The sequence below is a fragment of the Gorilla gorilla genome, chromosome 6, assembly GCF_029281585.2.
Source record: "Gorilla gorilla gorilla isolate KB3781 chromosome 6, NHGRI_mGorGor1-v2.1_pri, whole genome shotgun sequence".
NCBI lineage: Eukaryota > Metazoa > Chordata > Mammalia > Primates > Hominidae > Gorilla > Gorilla gorilla.
In genome coordinates this window covers 152422189-152443616 of record NC_073230.2, presented here as the reverse complement: position 1 = coordinate 152443616, position 21428 = coordinate 152422189, and the positions used below count along the sequence as shown (strand labels likewise).

General features: G+C 40.7%; 1 protein-coding gene across 1 annotated transcript; it reads right to left on the bottom strand.

Moving 5' to 3' along the window:
* Positions 1 to 16487: 16487 nt before the first annotated feature.
* TAS2R40 (taste 2 receptor member 40) lies at positions 16488 to 17530 on the bottom strand. The gene has a single exon (XM_004046393.3). It carries the CDS (start codon positions 17486 to 17488, stop codon positions 16517 to 16519), a length of 972 nt encoding a protein of 323 aa, XP_004046441.1. The 5' UTR covers positions 17489 to 17530; the 3' UTR covers positions 16488 to 16516.
* Positions 17531 to 21428: the final 3898 nt, after the last annotated feature.

Sequence of the window (21428 nt, the reverse complement as noted above, 5' to 3'; positions counted from 1 at the left end):
TGTTACGATGTGTAAGAAGAACACATCTGAGGTTTTTTTCCTCACATAATCTGTGGTAAAAAAGACATGTTAGGAATTCCAGCTTGTGTCCCTCCTCACCCCCACCCCACTTTTTTTTTGGACATGCCTCTATAGCCCCTCCTGAAGGAATAGGTGCAACAAATTATAATGGGTCTCCTGGATATAATTTATGGATGAATCCCTAACTCAAGCAGTGCTATATTATACTCTGAGAATTTAAAGACACAGGAAATGTAGTATTGTATACTGGAGCTGCAAGATTGTTCAGTGTTGGGGCTATGGCAAACTGGAATTATAAGGGGCCATAGACTAATGAGCATCCCTCCAGTGGAAGGCGGTTTGAAGAGAGGAGTCCAGAACAGATGTACAGAGAGATGCAGAGGTCAGAGCTATTTAGTGAGAAAATTGATGGAAAGAAGAGAGAAGGAAGGAGAGAAGAGAAATGAAAGAGGAGAAGAGAGAGGGAGACTCCCTCATGGTTTTTTAGTTTTCATGATGCTCAGTCATATTTCTTGCAAATGCCTGAATGGGGTTCCATGAGAGCCCTTAAATCATTTTAATAATTCTCTCTTTTACTTTTGCTTCTTTGAGTTGATTTTTATTTCTTGCATCCAAATGATACATGATTAAGACATCATCAAAGCAAATTAGAGTAGATAAGCACAGGAATCAGCAAACACCCAGCAGCTGCTGTTGTCCTTTGAGTCAGAACATTCCTGGAATGTACATTTCAGGAAAACATATATATATTTAAAATAACATTAGTTTCTTTCTTCTTGGTAATAAAGCTAATGCAAAGAGATGTCATCAAATGGTTGCTCAGAAGTCCTGGCACTTGCCTCTTCCACAAAGAAGGACCAAAACAATAAATAGATGATAATCACATGTTGAATAGAGCATCTAAGTGAGAACACTGAAATTCAGCAAGGAAGTGACAAACTCTCTCAAGCATAGAAACTCAACATGGCAGCATAGAGAGGCAAGTGAAGCAGCTGGCTGGGATTGGCTTAGAGCCGAGAAGGATTCACCATTTTGAGGAAAAGCTAAGCAAGAGATGCATAGTAGTTTATATTCTCATCACAGACACCTGCAGTTTTGACTACAGGAGAGCCAGGCCTAGTATAGGGAGCTTCCTGGGGTCCATCTATCTACATTGTTCCAGAGAGGGCATTTACACTGGGTTTTACCCATGAGACTGAAACTGCCACAGCAGAGCACCATTTTGGAAGCAGAGTTACCAGCAGACTGCATCCAGAGAGGGCATTTACACTGGGTTTTACCCATGAGACCCAAACTACCACAGCATAGCACCATTTTGGAAGCAGAGTTACCGTCAGACTGCATCCTGGCCTTTGACCCAATAGGTCTTGTGTCTCCATAGCCCTTGGGCTCCACCAATATCCCCCAACATACACTCAGAAGGCTGCAATGTCACAACACCAGCTGGACCCAGCAGTGCAGCTGCATCCCTGCCACCCCAGCCCATGCAGCACCTTACGCTCTTAGGAACAGGCATATCAAGCAGTCTAGCACACCAGGAAGGCCGTCTCAAAACACAGGGAGCCAAAGCATATGCTCTCTAGAAACTGAGGCCTACCTACCTGGGGCTGCCACTGTCACTGGTGGTCCCCAACCCCTCCAGCAGTAGAGGTGCTGTGTACCCACATGCACCACTCGGGAGCCCCAAAATCAGAATGCCTGGACCCACTGCTGCTACCACTAGTGCCTATGCATAGTGCCCAAGAGCCTGAGGACCAGCCCACCCAGTGCCCACCACTACCACTGCCAGAAAACCTGCCCCTGCAAGTAGTGGGGCTGCCACATACCTGCATGTGCCTACCAGGTAACCAAAGACTGGCCTGCCCAATGTCCTCATTTCCAGCAAAATTTTTCCACAGCCTCCACAAACAACTACAGTCTAAGTAAATGAGGAACTGGTAGACACCAGTGATGTTGACTACAGCCAAATAAATCATATGGAAACTGCACTACTGCACTCACTCAGAAATAAAGCCAAAGCAATCTACCCAACTGAGACTACAGATAAATCCACAGGAAAAAATATTTCCTTATTAAAGCTATTTAATTAAATTAGAAGAAGTGACTGTTGTGCCAGATGCACAGATATCAACATAAGGACACAAGAAACATGAAAAAGCAAAGAAACATGATGCCTCCAAAGGAACACAATAATTCTCCAATAACAGACCCCACAGAAAAGGAAATCTATGAAATGTCCAAAAACGAATTCAAAATAATGATCTTTAGGAAACTCAGCAAGATACAAGAGAACACAAATAGGGAATACAAAGAAATAAGGAAACAATTAATGACCTGAATGAGAAATTTGAAAAGGAATAGCTATAATAAAAAAGCCAAATAGAAATTTCAAAACTGAAGAATTCAATGAATAAAATAAAAGTACAATTGAGAGCTTCAGCAATAGACTAGATCAAGAAGAATTTCTGAACTTGAAGACAAATATTTTGAAATAGCCCGGTCAGACAAAAAGATATAAAGTACAAAAAAAGAATAAAAGGAATGAAGAAAACCTACATGACATATGGGACACCATTAAGTGAACAAATATTTGCATTTTGAGAGTTTCAGAAGACATGGGAAAAGGCACAGAAAACGTATTTAATAAAAGAATAGTTGAAAACTTCCTAAGTCATGTGAGAGATACAGACATCCAGATAAAGGAAGCTCAAACATTCCCAAATAGATTCAACCCAAAAAAGGTCCTCTCCAAGGCACATTTTGGTTAAACTGTCAAAAGGCAGAGACAAAGAGAGAATTCTAAAAACAGCAAGAGAAAAGTGTCAAGTCACATATAAGGGAATCCCCATCAGACTAACAGCAGATTTTTTCAGCAGAAACTTTACAGGCCGGGAGAGAATGGGATGACATATTCAAAGTGCTGAAAGAAAACAAAACAAAACAAAACAAAAAAACAAATGGCTACCCAGGAATACTATGCCCAGCAAAGCTATCCTTCACTAATGAAGGAGAAGTAAAGTCTTTCTCTGACAAGCAAAAACCAAGAGAATTTATCACCACTAGACTTGCCTTAAAGGAGTCCTACATCTGGGAGTGAAAGCACAATAACTACCATCCTGAAAATACACAAAAGTATAAAACTCACTGGTAGATCAGATACATGAATGAGAGAAAGAAAGGAATCAGACATTATCAGTACAGAAAATCACCAAAGTCAAAAACATAAGAGAGACAAAGAAAGTCATTATAAAATGATAAAGGAACCAATTCAGCAAGAGGACATACAATTGTAAATATATATGCACTCCACACTGGAGCACCCAGATATATAAAGCAAATGTTGTTAGAGCTAAAGAAAGAGAGATAGGTATCAATACAATAATAGGTAAGAACTTCAGCAGACCACTTTCAGCTTTGGACAGATTCTCTAGACAAAATCAACAAGAAACATTGGACTTAAACTGTTCAGTAGACCAAATAGACCTAATAGACATTGACAGAATGTTTCATCCAACAGCAGCAGAAAATAAATTTCATCAGCACATGAAACATTCTCTGGGATGTACTATATGTTATGCCACAAAACAAATCTCAAGAAATTTTAACAAATCAAAATAGTATTGAGTATCTTCTAAGGCTACAATGAAACAAAACTCTAAAACAACAAGAGGAACTTCAGAAACTGTATAAATACATGGAAAGTAAACAATGTCCACTCAAACAAACATGGATCTATGAAGCAATAAGAAGGAAGTAAATTTTTTTTGAAACAAATGAGAATAGAAACAAAACATACCAAAACCTATGGGATACAGCAAAAACATTACTAAGAGAGAACTTTATAGCAGTAAATGCCAAGATCAAAAAAGTAGAAAGAGTTTGAATAAACAACCTCAAAATGTATCTCATGGAAGTAGAGAAGCAAGAATGATCCAAACTTAAAATTAGTAGAAGGAAAGAAATAATACAGATCAGAATAAAACTAAATAAAATAGAGACAAAAATACAAAAGATTAACAAAATGAAGGTTGTCTTTTTGAAAAGATAAAGTCAACGAATCACTAGCTAGACTAAGAAAAAAGAGGGAAGAAATAAAATCAGAAACAAAAAAGGAGACATTACAACTGATACCACAGAAATGAAAAAAGATCATTAGAAATTATTATGAACAACAATACATCAACAGACTGAGAAACCTAGAGGAAATAAGAAAATAGATAAATTCCAGGACACATATAACCTAGAAAGATTGAACCAGAAAGAAATAGAACACCTGGACAGACTAATAATGAGTAATGAGATTTAATCAAACCTCTTTTTCTTTATAAATTACCCAGTCTCAGGTATTTCTTCATAGCAATATGAAAATGGACTAATGCAGTCATGTATTGTTTGATAATATGTAAGAAGACTTAATCAAACCTCTTTTTTTTTTTTTTGAGATGGAGTCTTGCTTTGTCGCTCAGGCTGGGCGTGACCTGAGCTCCCTGCAACCTCTGCCTCCTGGGTTCAAGCGATTCTCCTGCCTCAGCCTCTTGAGTAGCTGGGATTACAGGCACCTGCCACCACCCCTGGCTAATTTTTGTATTTTTAGAAGAGATGGGATTTCACCATGTTGGCCAGGCTGGTCTTGAACTCCTGACCTCAGGTGATCCTCCTGCCTCAGCCTCCCAAAGTGCTGGAATTACAGGCGTGAGCCACCGTGCCCGGCTCAAACCTCTTTTTCTTTATAAATTATCGAGTCTTGGGTATTTCTTCATAGCAGTATGAAAATGGACTAATACAGTCACATATTGTGTAATAAAAAGTCCCCCAACAAAGAAAAGCCCAGGGCAGAATGGCTTTACTGGTGAATTTTCCCAAAATTTTAAAGAAGAACTGACATCAACTTTTCTCAATCTATTTTGAAAAATTGAAGAAGAGGGAATTTTTCCTAACTCATTCTAATAGGCCAGCATTATCCTGATACCAAAGCCGGACAAAGGCACAACAAAAAAAGAGAAATCAGGCAATATCCTTGATGAACATAGATGCAAAAGTTCTCAACAAAATATTAGGGAACTGAATCCAACAGCACATCAAAAAGATAGTACACCATGATGAAGTGGGCTATCCCAGGGATGCAAGAATGTGTCAACAGAGGCAAGTTAATAAATGTGATACATCACATCAAAAGAATGAGAGACAAATGCAATATGATCATCTCAACAGATGCAGAAAAAGCATTTGATAAAATTAAACCTCCATTCATAATGAAAACTCTCAACATAGGGACTTGAGAGCTTAGGAATTGAAGGAACATACCTGAATTATATATAGAAGGAACATACCTCAACACAATAAAGGCCATATATGACAAACCCAAAGCTAACATCCTACTGAATGAGGAAATGCTGAAAACTTTTCCTCAAAGAACCAGAACAAGAGAAGGATGCCCACTCTCACCACTCTTCTTCAACATAGTACTAGAATTGGGCAAGAGAAAGAAATATGGAAGGTGTCCAAACTGGAAAAGAGGACGTAAAAATGTCCCCTCCCTTTTTTTTCTTTTTTTAAAGATGACATGATCTTATACACAGAAAACCCTAAAGACTTCACCAAAAAAACTGTTAGAAGAAATACTGATAAACAAATTCAGTAAAGTTTCAGGACACAAAATCAACATATAAAAATCAGTAGTGTTTGTATACGCCAATCACCAGCTCATTAAAAAAGAAATGTGGAAAACATTCTCATTTACAATAACTACAAAAAAAGTACATAGGAATAAATTTTTCCAAGGAAGTGAAATATCTATACAATAAGAACCACAAAACACTAATGAAAGAAATTGAAAAGGGCCACAAACCAATAGAAAGATATTCCATGCTCATGGATTAGAAGAATTAATATTGTTAAAATGACCATCCTACCCAAAGTGATCTACAGGTTCATTTTAATCCCTACCAAAATACCAATGACAATCCTCACAGAAATAGAAAAAGGAATGCTAAAATTTGTATGGAACCACAAAAGACCCTGAATAACCAAAGCAATCTTGAGCAAAAAGAACATAACTGAAAGCATCACACTATCTGACTTTAAATTATACTACAAAGTTATAATAACCAAATCAGCATGGTATTGGTGTAAAAACGAACACAGAGACCAATGGAACAGAATAAAGAACCCAGAAACAAATCCATGTGTTAAATATTTAGAGTCAACTGATTTTTGGCAAAGATGTCAAGCACAAACACTGGGGAAATAACACCCTGTTTGATAAATGATGCTGGGAAAACTGGACATTCATATGAAAAGGAATGAAATTAGACCCCTATCTCTCTCCATATACAAAAATCAACTCCAAATGGATTAAAGACTTAAATGTAAGACCTGGAATTATAAAACTACTAGGGAAAAACATAGGGGAAACACTCCAGGACATTGGTCTAGGCAAAAATTTTATGCCTGCGGCTCTAAAATACAGACAACAAAACCAAAAATAGACAAATAGGACCATACTAAACTAAAAAGCTTCTACATGGTAAAGGAAGCAATCAAGAGAGCAGACAACCTATAGAATGAGAGAAAATATCTGCAAGCTGTACATTTGGTAGTGTACTAATATCCAGAGTCTACAAGGAACCCAAACAACTCAATAGCAAAAGACCTTAACAATCTCATCAAAAAGTGGGCAAAGAATCTGAATAGACAGTTCTCAGAAAATACATACAAATGACCAGCAAGTATATGAAGAAATGCTCAACATCACTAATCATCAGGGTAGTGCCAATTAAAACCACAATGAGATATCATCTCATCCCAATTAGAACAAGCTATTTTCAAAAAGACAAAAAGTACTAAATGCCTGTGAGGACATGGAGAAGCAGGAGCTCTAATACACTGTGGGAATTTGAATTAGTACAGCCATTATGGAAAACAGTATGGAGGTTTCTCAAAAAGCCAAAAATAAAGCTATTATATGATGCAGCAATCCCACTACTGAGTATTTATCCAAGGAAAAGTAATATATTGAAGACATATCTGCATCCTCATTGTTTATTGCAGCACTATTCACAATAGTCAAGATATGGAATCAACCTAAATGTTCATCGACAGGTAAGTGGATAAACAAAATGTGGTATATATACACAATGGAATACTATGCATCCACAAAAAAGAATGAAATCCTGTCATTTGGAGCAATACGAATGAGCTTGGAGATCATTATGTTAAGTGAAATAAGTCAGGGATGAAAAGAAATACTGCATATTTTCACTCATATGTAGGAGCTAAAAAAGTTGAGTTCATAAAAGTAGAGTAGAATTGTGGTTATTAGAGGCTAGGAAGGGTTAGGGGAGAGGATTAGGAGGGGTTGGCTAACAGATGAATCACAGCTAGATAGGAATAAGTTCTAGTGCTTTATAGCATTGGGTGAATATAGTTAACAGTAACTGCATATTTTCGAAAGCTAGAAGAGAGCCTTTTAATGTTTCCAACATAAAGAAATGATACACTTTTGAGTTGATGGATATGCTAATTACCCTAATTTGATAATTACACATTGTATACATGTATAGAAATACCACTCTTAGATATGTTCTATTATTACATGTCAATTAAAAATAGAAGGGAAAAAAGTTGAATTAGAGGAAATACATACCAGAAGAATGATGTATATTTTGGTATATTTCAGATAGTGTGGATTTCAAAGATGAATCTTGAAACCCAATTAATTTTAATAGATACTAAAAATTTAACTGGAATGAAAAGAACCCACAAAATCTTTTAGGCTAAAGGTACTAGAAATATTTGAATTATATAATAAACCTCCTCAAAAGCCTTCAACAGTGTGTACTGGCACTATGTTAATGGTTGAGTAGTGGTTACATAGGGGATGTACCATTACCTGCTTTTGTATATGTTTTAAATTTTCCAAAATTAAAATTGTAAGTAGAACCTAACCATCAGGCCCTTTCAGTGATTATACATAGTGAAGTGAATAGAATGAAGCATCAAGAGCTGCCAGAAAAGGTAGTCCTGAGATGCAGTGTGAAGGGCTTTGCAGGCCAGTCAGAAGGTTTTTGCATAATGAGAAGCCTTTGGAGGATTTTAAGCAGGTGGGGTGTGTGTGTGAATGTGTGTGGTGGTGTGTGTGTGAATGTGTGTGGTGGTGTGTGAATGTGTGTGGTGTGTGTGTGAATGCGTGTGTTGGTGTGTGTGAATGTGTGTGTGAATGTGTGTGGTGTGTGTGAATGTGTGTGTTGGTGTGTGTGTGAATGTGTGAATGTGTGTGGTGGTGTGTGTGTGAATATGTGTTGTGTTTGTCAATGTGTGTGGTGGTGTGTGTGTGTTGGTGTGTGAATGTGTGTGGTGTGTGTGAATATGAGTGTGTGGTGGTGTGTGTGTGAGATGGTGTGTGGTGTTGTGTGAATGTGAGTGTGTGGTGGTGTGTGTGAATGTGAGTGTGGTGTGTATGAATGTGTGCGTTGGTGTGTGTGAATGTGAGTGTATGTTGGTGTGTGTGAATGTGTGTGGTGGTGTGTGTTTGTGAATGTGTGTTGGTGCGTGTGTGTGGTGTATGTGAATGTGAGTGTGTTGGTGTGTGTATGTGAATGTGTGTTGGCATGTGTGAATGTGAGTGTGTGTTTGTGTGTATATGTGAATGTGTGTGTTGCTGTGTGTGTGAATGTGTGTGTTGGTGTGTGTGAATGTGTGTGTTGGTGGGTGTGAATGTGTGTGGTGTGTGTGAATGTGAGTGTGGTGTGTGAATGTGTGTGTTGGTGTGTGTGTGAATGTGTGTTGGGGTGTGTGTGAATGTGTGTTGGTGTGTGTGTGAATGTGAGTGTGTGGTGTGTGTGAATGTGTGTGTTGGTGTGTGTGTGAATGTGTGTTGGTGTGTGTGAATGTGTGTGTTGGTGTGTGTGTGAATGAGTGTGTGGGGTGTGTGTGTGAATGTATGTGGTGTGTGTGAATGTATGTGGTGTGTGTGAATGGGAGTATATGTGAGTGTGTGCATGAGGTGTGTGTGAAAGAGTATATGAGTGTGTGTGTGTGCATGTGCGGTTCAAGTGAATGTGTATAGGTTTCTTGTTCACAAAGTTATAGAATTGGTGTGAATATCATAGCTGAGTTGAAAGGTAATACTTGTTACCTGAATTTAGCCTCAGTCATTTGGGTGGAGCTTAGGGTGACCAACTGTCCCAGGTTATCCAGGACAGAGAGGTTTTCTGGGTTGTGGAACTTTCAATTTATAAAATCTGAGTGGTTGGTCACCGTAGTGGTAGCAATAGATAAAGGGTACAAATTGTGAGTAGTTGTATGTTCGAAGGGTGCTTGGTGGATAAGGAAATAGAAGAAAACTCAGGCAGCTGAATAGATATGGAAGTCAAGGGTGAAGATCTTTAAAACAGAGAGAGTGGCCAACAGTGCCTCACCCTTAAGGGGATCAGAGGCAATGGAGACTCAGGCCACAGGTTTGACTTTTTAAAATATTATTAACTTATTCAGATCAGGACTTACCAGGCATGTTTTTTAGTTATTTAGCCTTCAAAAAAAAATTCTGCCATTGGGTACAATTAATGCCATCAGTGCCAAAAACGCAAATTAGAATATAGACACAAAACTTAGTGAAATAACTCATGAAAGATAAAATATTAGGCAAAGGTGTTTGAATCACTTAACGATTTGATTAGATAACAAAGAGGTTAAGACCATTTCTTGTAGTATTTGGAGATATTTAATTTTTATTATGTTAAGATAAATCTCACGTAAATCTTAACAAATCTTAGTCAACTCTTATGAGTAGAGTGTGAGTGTCAGGTGCTATTCCACTGAGCAGTGAGATGAGGGAAGAACGGGCCTATGGGGTCTTGGTATTTTCCGCAGGTCACATTGCCACTCCCTCCCTGCCAAGCATTTCCATCACTCATGGTCTCAGCTGCACTCAGGGCCGCCAGCCATAATCTACTATCCAGCTACTGGTTTGAATAAACCACTGATTTATTTGCAGTCCCGAGAGCTGTAGGCAGGAAATGCAAACAGCAGCTTTCCCTCGGGAGGGCTAGATGTAATGGGACCCTTCTCTGTTTTGCATCCTCAGGCTCTGATGGGAATCTCTGAGGAAGCTCAGTGGAAAATTTCTTTTTCTCTCAGCCCTGATTTCTCCTAAATGGCTCAGTAAGACCGAGAGAAAAGGATTTTGTCCTGAGTTATCTGCTCCCCACGGTGAAGGAACTAGGGAAAGAAGATCAGGATTAAAAAATTGTTTTTAGAGGATAGGAGTTTTAATTGTGCACATTTGAGGTTTAGGGTACATTCCTGACTCCACAGTACATAGATGACTACTCAGGAATTTTTCACATTGTAATTTAATCCAGTATTCTTTTCTAGCCTGTGTACTCTTGGAGGGTAAAATTTTTGTTGAGTTGATCTTTATTTACTAAAAATGCATTAAGAAATACATTTTTGTTGAATGAATGAATGCACTTATCTTCATATGGTGGTTTACAATTTATTATAGACATATTTTATTTGAGTCTCATAGCAACCATGTGTAGCAGATGTTATGATTATTTCTGCTTTCCAGATGGGGAGACTGAGGCTCAGAAAGGTTTAGTGACTTTCCCAAGATCACACAGAATGGAGACTGAAGTCTAGATCTTTGACACCGAATGTAGATTCTTTCCATACACCACATTTCCCATCATTATTCAATAAACCAGCCTGTTGCTTAGTCATCTAAAAGAACACAAAAATATAAACATTGCCCTGCTGGATCAAATTCACAAGGAGAAAGCACTCAGAAAGCCTAGTGTTCAACCTCAACAGAGATGGTTTGTAGAGGCATGACTATTTCAAACTCATTGTTATCAAGTGAGTAGCTTCAGGGCAATAGCTTTCAAAGCCTTAAGTAGAAACAAAATTTGGGCTCCGTGTCTATCCTTAGCAGGAGGGAGACAGGGGACTAGAACATTAGCTTTCTGTTTATTTTTTTATTTTATTTTTTTACAAAGAACTAGTGGATTCTATTTTAAAGATTGCACAGGGACAGAGAAAAGCTGGAGAAATTGAAAGTGGCAAAAATATCGGGGAAGTTGCCACATTCAAAACATGGCAAAAATTCATAAAAAAGGATGAGTTCATGTCCTTTGCAGGGACATGGATGAAGCTGGAAACCATCATTCTCAGCAAACTAACACAGGAACGGAAAACCAAACACCGCATGTTCTCACTCATAAGTGGAAGTTGAACAGTGAGAACACATGGACACAGGGAGGAGAACATCACACACTGGGGCCTGTTGTGGGGTGGGGGGCTAGTGGAGGGATAGCATAAGGAGAAATACCTAATGTAGACGATGTGTTGATGGGTGCAGCAAACCACCATGGCACATGTATACCCATGTAACAAACCTGCACATTCTGCACATGTATTCCAGAACTTAAGGTATAATAAAAAAAAAAAAAAAGAAAAAAATAACATGGCAAAAGTTGCCAAAATAAGTATCCCTGGTTTTGCAATGAAGTGTGACTGGGTCCTGGGGAATGCTGTGCATTCAGGGGTAGGAGAACATGCCTGAGTGAAGGGTCTGCAACTGCAGCCTGGGGGCAAATCTGACCCACTGATTCTTTTTGTTTTGTATGGCCCACGAGATCAACTAAGCAAAAATTTCACCCTCCAAGAGTGCACAGCTGGGAAAGAATGGACATGGCTGTGCTCCAACAAAATGTCACATCATGAAATATTAATTTTTTAACCATTTAAAAATGCAAGAGGCATTTATTAAAAATGCATTTTTAATGGTTGAAAACATTAAAAGAAGAATAATATTTCATGACATGTGAAAATTATATGATATTCAAATGTCAGTGTCCATAAACAAAATTTTGCTGGAGCACACCCATGTCCATTTATTTATTTTTTGAATCACCATGGTGGCTTTTGTGCTGCAACAGAAGAGTTGAATTCTTCTGGCAGGGACTGCATGTGGCCCACAAATCCTAAAATATTTACTCTCTGGTCCTTTACAGAAAAAGTTTGCTGACCCCTAACCTAGTGCCTGTTAGGTTCAAATCGACACTCAGATAACTGTCGGGCAGCTAAACTGTGGAATACTAGATGTCTTTCATTTATGACATTGTCAGGAAGTGAACAGGAATCCAATTCTTAAGGCCACCCTATACTTTTCACCTGCCACTTGGATGACTGAACTACTGGATCCATGGCCATGTTCTGCCACCAAGCCTGTGGGACTATAAAGGCTAAGCCTTCTGTGTGCATCTGGCCCAGTCTGGTTTGTCCTTTTCATATCTGGCCTGTTTTAAATATCCTCATTCTAGATGCCTCTCAGTGTCACTCCACTTCCCTCTGGAATACTAACAGCTAACATCTATTGATGGCTTACTCTGGGTCAGATGCTGTGTGCTAAACACTTTACCCCATTCTTCTCTTAGGATGAGATAACCCTAGGAGGCTGGTATTTCTCATTATTGTTCCCATTTTACAGATGTGGACACTGAGGTTCAGAGAGATGCAATAACATGCCCATTTGCACACCAGTAAGTGGCAGAGCCAGGACCCAAACCCAGTCTCACGACTCTGGGAACTGCACGGGCGGGGGTGTGGAAGTTGAGGGGATGCAGGTTTTTCTGTTAATGCTCCACCCTGCCTTGGATCCCCTCCTGCTACTGCTGCCACACTAAACCTAGGGGGTGGCTGGTACTTTTCTTTCTTGGGCTATCTTCAAAACCACTTTTCTCTTATTTTCTTCTTGATGCAACTGAAAGAGGGTAGAACATTCATAAGACACTTTGCTAAAAAAAATAAGAAAAACCAAATGAGAGACAAACCAGGAAAATTTTTTACAAATCTGTATTCTTCCTACTGACGTTGTTTGATGGGCTAGCGCCACAGACACAGAGCACCTTTGCAATACCACACTGGGAGGGAAGAGTCCAACCCAGAAATGCTCCTCTTCAAAGCTCTTGGAAAACTTTGTTTTGCTGCTTACAGGGTAATCCCCACAGGCCTAGGCAGAATTGTCAGTTAAGAGCTTCTCCCAACTGAGAGTGGCCAAGATTAACTCAGCACTCAACACCTCCACATCTTCCCCTTTAGGTTCCCACTGCCCCAGCCCTTCACACCACCCATTTTCTGCTGTCTGCTCCCATTTTCCGCCCAGGCCTGCCCTTCCTGGGCCATGTCACAGGCTCCAAAGTGCTTCCATCTTCCTCCTGTCAACAGAAACGTGTAGCAGTGTAACATGTTACCTCTTCCCAGCATACACTTGATTTGAGCATTTCCCTGAAAGTTTTGCCTCTCCTATTTTAGGCAACGCTTCCCCCATTTAGAAAAGGGTACAGAGAGTTCCCCCAGCCTTCAAACATTACAGACTGGCTTTTTAGCCTTTCTGTCCTCCTCTTTCTCCCCCAAACGAATCTTTCTGAGTACATAAGAAATTTCCTCCTCTTACCTCTCTTCTAAAGATTTTTCTTGGCTGGGTGCGGTGGCTTATGCCTGTAATCCCAGCACTTTGGGAGGCTGAGGCGGGCAGATCACAAGGTCAGGAGATCAAGACCATCTTGGCCAACGTGGTGAAACCCCATCTCTACTAAAAATAAAAAAATTAGCTGGGCGTGGTGGCACATGCCTGTAATCCCAGCTACTCAGGAGGCTGAGGCAGGAGAATCGCTTAAACCAGGGAGTCAGAGGTTGCAGTGAGCCAAGATGGCACCACTGCACTCCAGCCTGGGCGACAGAGCGAGACTCCATCTCAAAAAAAAAAAAAAAAAAACTATATATATATTCCTTGTCTCCAGAGGAGAGGGGGAAAACGTAAGACAGATGGGAAGGCTTCCTCTCTCGGTGTCTTTTTTTTCTTTCCTTCCATGATCTTTCCTAATGCACAAGTTGCCCTGTCTTCAACAAGACATAATTAGTTAGCCCTTGGTTTCTGCTCCCCTCCCCCAGCACAAGACATTTTAGACTGGTTGGACTTACAGTTTCTTTTCTTTTTATTACATAGATGTTTCTTCTCTGCTGCCCCAAGTAAAGAATGCCTGAGAGAATAACAGATTTCCTGTAGAATAAAAGCAAAGAAAAGCCGGAAGCACAGTGGAATTTTAGCAGACACCGAAGTAGCTGGAAGAGGAAGATTATACTGGATTGTGGGACAATCTGGTGCCCATAAAGTCATAGCCCTTAGACTGGCCATGGCTGCCAGTCTAGCCTTTATTTGCAAGGACTCGACCAGGTATGAGGAAAGAAGCCAGATACCCTGCCTCTGGGCTGGGCCTGCCAGACTGGAATCCATTGCTAACCAAAATCCCCTTACCTGCTCCACATGCTAGATGAATATTCAGAGTGACTTTGTGGGTAAAGGAATCCTTCACTCTATCACTTTCAACATCCCGCAGGGCTGTGGGGCGAGGGAGATGATGTAGAGTTTGCAAGGTGAAAACCTGTAATAATATTGAGACCACAGCAAGCGGGGCTTTGCATTTGGTTACAGACTTTTGTCCAGCAGAGTCGATTATTGTCTTCATTTAGGACTTCTGATTGCTGTCTAAAGCCAGACAACTTGAAGACTAGGTATTCTGGGTCTTTCTGAGTGCTTACTTGGGTTTTACATACAGAAGAAAGAGAATTGGAGAGAATTTTATCTCGTTGAAGGCAGGCCAACATGTGCATTGATAAGGATGTTATCATCCTTGGAGCTTTTGTTAGCTATGTGCTGCCTTAGGCTCTTGCTAGCAATGAGATGATATTTCTTCATAGTAAGTATGGAGTTATCCACTTTGTGGTCTTGACATGGTTCATGTTAATATAATGGCAACTTTAAATCAATTTTCTCTCTAACTCTGTAATGCATCAGAGAACCCTTAGTGGGTACATGGCCCTTTTATCAATATATATAACTTGGAAGAAAATGTATATTTCTCTATTCTAGGGATTGGAATAAAACTTCAATATCTAATTTGTCTTACTATAACAAATACCGCCTGAAATAGTCATATAAATAACTATAGCTTAAGAAAACTATCAAAAGTATGTGTTTTATTAATATTTTACTTTTCAGGTAAATAAATCCCAAGCTGTCTGAGCTATAAATGAATCTGTGTGTGTGTGTGTGTGTGTGTGTATGCCGTGTGTCTGTGTGTATGCCGTGTGTGTGTGTGGTTTTTGCAGTTTATGGATGTAAGGAACTCTCTCTGAAATGTGTGCTTGAGAGCGCTGGAGCTCAGAACTAGACTTTGCTACTGACCTCATATTTTCATTTGGGGGCTACCTAAGCTTGGTATGATCCACAGCATTCTTTTTTCATTTTCCTCAATAATCATGATTTAAAACTTACCTAATAAAAGACAACTTCAGATTCCTAACATTCAAGCTCTAAGATATCTGGGGAGAGGGTGTCCAATATTTTGTGAACAGTTCTTTGAGACAATGCTGCTGGAACCATCCTGAACAATGACAATGGAGAATAATGTTTTTCCTCTTCTCCAGCGGCCTGCCCCAAGTAACCCGCTCTTGCCCCACTATTTACTTAAAGGTAACCCAGAACTGGTAAAACCAGAGGCACAGGTGCCGCTAGCATTGCCACAGAGTCAGGAGCTGAGCAAAACAGACGCTTACTTACTCTGGCCTCTTCCTTTTCTCTTTCTGCTTCCTGCCCACTTCACTCTTTTCCCTGCATTCTTTCTTTCCTCTCTGCTCACTTTGTCCCCTCCCATTTGGAGAAATAAAGCATTGAACTGACCCTTCACATATCCATCTGCCATTCTATAACTCATCTTTATCTCCAAACATCCTCTCTAGGCTATTGGTTTTTACCCATCCCCTCCCTTTTGGCATTATCTTCTGGAACTCTTGGGATCAGGATGTCACCCTATCACTCCACTAATGGCACACATGGCATCCTTTTAGTCAAATCCAGAGCCTTTTTCTTCACCCTTTACTTTCCTCGGAACTCTGCAGCACTTGATAATTTCCAGCAGCCTTTCTTTCCTGAATCTTCTTTTTCTGTAGCCACTCTGGTTTCCCTTCTACCCCGTGGACTGAGTGCTGTGCTCTGCTTCACCAGCCCTAACTGTGTGTTAGTCGGGTGTCTTAAGTAGGATGATCATGTAATTCTTCATCCAGACCATGATATTCTTGAGAATTAAAGGATGCTCAATTGACAACAGACAATAAACAGAGATTGTCCCTGGCAAACCGATATGTCTGGCCACCCTCTCCTTAAGGCTCAGGAGGAGAAGAAAGTGGAGAGATCTCAGGGCAGGATATGAATGAACATAGTTCAAGGAGCTTTCAAAGTCCATCTTCAGGTTTCTTAGTTACTTCTGTTTAGAATCTCAAGTTAAAAATTCAGCTTCATATTTATAAGAGGATCACGTTATCTGAGAAGTGTCAGAGCAGGTTTGGGAGAGAAGAGACGGGTGAGGAGAGAGTTCTACCTGAGGCAAAGGCAGAAGTGGTTGGACCAGGTCCCGCAGTCCTCCGTGAGTTCCAGTCACAGAGTCTGCCCTTTTAGGTAAAGAGGAACTTGGTGCTGAAACCGCTTCCAGGCTCTTCTCAGCCCAGGGTTGCCCAAGATCAGTTGTACTGAGTGGCCGGCAGGGTAGGCAGCCATGATGATCTTGCACAAAATATTCCAGGAACTGTAAGTGTCAAAGATGTTGGACATGGAAAGAAATAGAGCAATTGCATTGAAAATGTAGAGGATGAGAAAGTAGCTGGTGGCTTTGATGGCCCCTATGTGAGCCTTCATGCTGGGGTCCCTGGACCCTGTGGCATTGCTTCCCATGTGTAGGGTGTGTCTCTTGAGAGAGAGGATCAGCAGGGTGGCTGCCAGGATGAACATGATCAGAGGAACGAAGATCCCCATGTTATAGAAAAATACCAGGTTGACCATATTGGTCTCAGAGAAGTACTTCTTCTCCGTGGAATTGGAGGAGGGGATAGGAATGGAGCTATTCACATACACATTGAAGACATCTCTCGAGAGAGGAAAGCTGAAGCTTAAGGAAACCAACACTGACAGCCTGAGAAGCCAAGGCATCAGCACTATGATTTTCCTCTTCATCAGGAAGAACAAAGGATGATTGAAGTTTGCAATTCTAAGACAATAGAAGACTTTGAGCCAGGCAGCAAACCAGAGATTGGAATGGTTCAGAAAGACAGTGATGACTTTGAAGAGGATATACACTGAGTTTTGGTTATAAACAATTCGGAATAGCAGACTGCAAATGTTCTCCAGCATCATCCAAATCTGTAGCAAGAGCCTGGAAAAGCTCAGCATCAACATAATGCGGTCACCAGTGGGGAGTGTTTTGCCCCTGGCCCACTCAGCCCCATAGATGGCCGTGATGAAGCCACTCCCAAGGATGCCAGTGATGCACTCTATTCCGGAGACCACCAAAGTGAAGGTGACCTTGAACTTGGATATGTCTTTATCTGTGGCATCTGTGTTCACCGTTGCCATTCTCTTTGATCCTGACTTTCAGGTTTCTGCGCCAAGAATGGGTAACTGCTCTGCAATCTTCTGACCCTTGCTCAATGTTATAATTTCTGCCACCCTCATTAATGGTTATTTCCAATTTTTCTCCATTTGTTTATCACATGACTACAAGTTAGAGGCTTCACATGCAAATAATGAGAGGATCTGGTTACTGGGTCTGTCTCAATTTTTCATAAAGATACTTTTGTCTTGGGCTTTCAGAAGCTCACTGGAAATAATTTGAGACATGTTTCTAGCTCAACACCTTCTTACCTTATTTACTTTAAGTCCACATTTACCTGATAAGCAATGAATACAAGGCCTTTTTACTTGTCTCACAAGATCTCTGTTACCTGTTAAATTATTTGTAAAAGCTCATACAGCTTTTAAAATCTGTTTTCCCCGCTTCTTTTCTTGTCTCTCTTATTTTGGGAGAGAGTTTTATTTTGATAGTTACCATGTTTGTGAATAAGAAATTCCCATAAGCTCATATATGAACATCTTTTACTTAGAATTGAGTTTCTTCCAAAAAGGCCTGCTATTATAATGTCCTCGAATAGTATATAGAAAAGCCAAAATTGGATGCTATTCGAGTTGGAGAGAAGGAAGTCTCCATAGTCCCAGTTTTTATTGTTTGTGTATGTGTCATCAATTTCAGCTTACTGAGATCCCACATGACTATTTGAGCTCAGAATCAGGTAGAATGAGCCTGGGGAGAATTCAGTGTTCTGGACATGGTGTTGAAGTTTGGAAATGTGATGAGGTACTATGACTTGAAATTTAATTTCCTACTTTTTAACCCTGGCTGTGAACCAGAATGAACTCTGGCACTTTACAAGAATATGTAGATGCCCAGGACTCGTCCAAATCTAGGAAATCAGAACTGGACTAGGGCTCAGGCACGCTATCTTTTAAAAAAGCCGAAAGGTCTTGTTGCTCATAGTCAGGATTGAGATCCAAAATCTTAGCTGGAAACCAATGAGCCTTGGGTCAGATTTGGCCTGTAGTCATTTTACCTTGCATCGGTTAATGCTGTACAGCATTAATCCACCAGTGTGTAACTTTTTTTTTGAGGGGTTCTATTGGCAAACATTTAAACTTAGGAGATTACTTATATGCATGCACAAAAAATCTATCTTCTCTTGAAAAATTAGAAGATTTGGCAGTATTGGGTCTTCATAGTGAACTGGCTGAAGCTGAGTAGTGGCTGCCCATTTTAAACAAGGTATATACTTTTCAGTTTGTTGACAATACTAATTCCTAGTGTCTTCTTGACACAGAAGCTGAGTGCCAGTTATCATTTTCCAGTGTGCTTGCCCTGTTATTTTTATTTGATTATTTTTCTTTTTGAGACTGGGTCTCACTCTATCACCCAGGCTGGAGTGCAGTGGTGTAATCATGGCTCACTGCAGCCTTGACCTCCATAGCTCAGGTGATCCCCACACTTCAGCCACCTGAGTAGCTGGGACTACAGGTGCATGCCAACACACCTGGCTAAGTTTTGTATTTTTTGTAGAGACAGAGTTTCGCCATGTTGGCTAGGCTGATCTTGAATTCTTGGGCTCAAGCAATCCTTCCATCTCAGCCTCCGAAAATACTGGGACTATAGGTGTGAGCTACCATCCCTCACACCTTGGTCCATTATATTTTGGGCCTTGGTCCATTATATTTTTTAATAATGTAAATTGACGAATGATAAAAATGGGTTTCCCCACCCCAAATTAATTTTATTTAAAATAAGGAAGTTGGCTGGGCGCAGTGGCTCATGCCCGCAATCCTAGCACTTTGGGAGGCTGAGGAGGAGGATTGCTTGAGCTCAGGGGTTTGAGGTCAGGCTGGGCAACATGGTGAAACCCCTTCTCTACCAAAAATACAAAAAATTAGCTGGGCATGGTGGCACGCACCTGTGGTCTCAACTACTCGAGAGGCTGAGGTGGGAGGATCCTTGAGCCTGGGAGGCGGAGGTCTCAGTGAGCTGAGATGGAGCTACTGCACTCCAGACTGGGTGACAGAGCCAGACCGTGTCTCAAAAATAAATAAATTAATTAAATAAGGAAGTAGAGATTTATTATTTGTATAGAAATAAGCACCAGGCAAAGCAATATATTTCAAAATTAAGAAAGCATTATTTAGGGAAATTAAAACTTATGTCAACATGGAGATTTGTACAAAAATGCTCACAGCAGCTTTATTCATAATAGTCAGAACTGGAAACAAGATTTGTTGGCAGGTTCTGCATCTCCTGTAAGAGACTCATTAACTTTGGTTAGTTCTCTTAATTGAGGACAGTAGTATTTGTCAGCAGCTTTCACGTATTCCAAAGCATCAAACTCACTTTTTGGTTTATTTTGTCCCAACATATGCAAGTTTGTAATAAATGATATCTCCCCAAATTTCTGGCACACAATCGTTGACTTCCATTGTTCTGGTACTGTTTTCTATTGGTCTTCATTCATGTTTTTCTCTGATTTTAAGAGGTGGGAACAGAAGGAGATCTTGGGCAGAGTCTGCCTGCAGCCCCAGAGGCTCAGGCAAGAGGAGCAGGGAGGGGATCAGCCACTGGGGTGTGGGACTGTTGCTGAGGCTCTATGCAAGCTGGCAGTCTGGGCTGACAACTCCAAGCCACTCACAGTGCCACATTTATAGCTATGTGGGGCCAATTCGTTTTTATTCCATATTTTATCATTTGGAGAGCTAGAATGGAGGCATCATCTCTACTTTAGAGAAGTTCTTTTTTTATTTTTATTTTTGGAGACAGGGTCTTGCTCTGTCACTCAGGCTGCAGTGCAGTGGCACGATCTCAGCTCACTGAAACTTCCCCCTCCCAGGTTCAAGTGATTCTCATGTCTCAGCCTCCCAAGTAGCTGGGATTACAGGTGTGTGCCACCATGCTTGGCTTATTTTTGTATTTTTAGTAGAGACGGGGTTTCACCATGTTGGTCAGGCTGGCCTTGAACTCCTGGCCTCATGTGATCCACCTGTCTTGCCCTCCCGTAGTGCTGGGATTACAGGCGTGAGCTACTGCACCCGGCCTACTTTAGAGAAGTTCTCATGGGGGTCTTCAAGGAACAAAAGTTTCAAATTCTTGGCTATGAAGTTTAAAAGCTTTGGTCCAGGCATAGGATAGAACAGATTGGAAGAATACACCTATACTTCCAATGTTTCCAGGGAAACATTTTTCTTTCACATCTCTCTCCATCACTACCATGTAGACTAGAAAATGCTTTCCCAGTTGGAGAGGAATGAAAGAAGAGGAGGCAGGAAAGAGCTAGAGAAAGTAAGGATCTCTTTTGAAGGGGTCCCACATCTTGGCCCACTGCTCATGGCTGCATGGGGGTGTCAAAGGCAGACAGGCTGCAAGAGGGCCCCTGAGTCCCCTGCAGCCTGTCCACACTTGGGAGAGTTGTTCAACCTTCCTTGTGTTCATGGAAGGAGTTTGGAAATCTGCTAAGGGAGTTATCGGATTCCATGGGGTCTAGTGGCCATATCAAGGAGACTTTACAAGCATGAGATCAAAGTGTGGACACGTGAATTGACATCAACGTAAGGACAGCAATGACCACAGTATAGACTCTACATCCCATCTTCATGCCAAATCTTTGAGTGACTCCCAAGGAGCATAGGTGTCCTTCATGGAAGACAAGAAGGAGAAAGGAGAAGGGATAAACACAACATGTTTCTCCCCCTCCAGTTTCAGTGTCCCACTCTGTGCTTCCCATCCAATTGTAATGTCTTGGGCAGGTTCCAAATGTTCGTCTTCTTTTGGTTATTAATACTCAGTCCAGTTTAATTTCATATTTGGTTTAAGTATTATCTTCTGCCTTTCCCTAAGCACAGTTTCAGCTGACACCCCATCTGCTAGGACTGGGAGGAGACAAGGTGGACCCTGAGACACCCATCTCTCCCTCTTCAGTTTTTGGCTAGT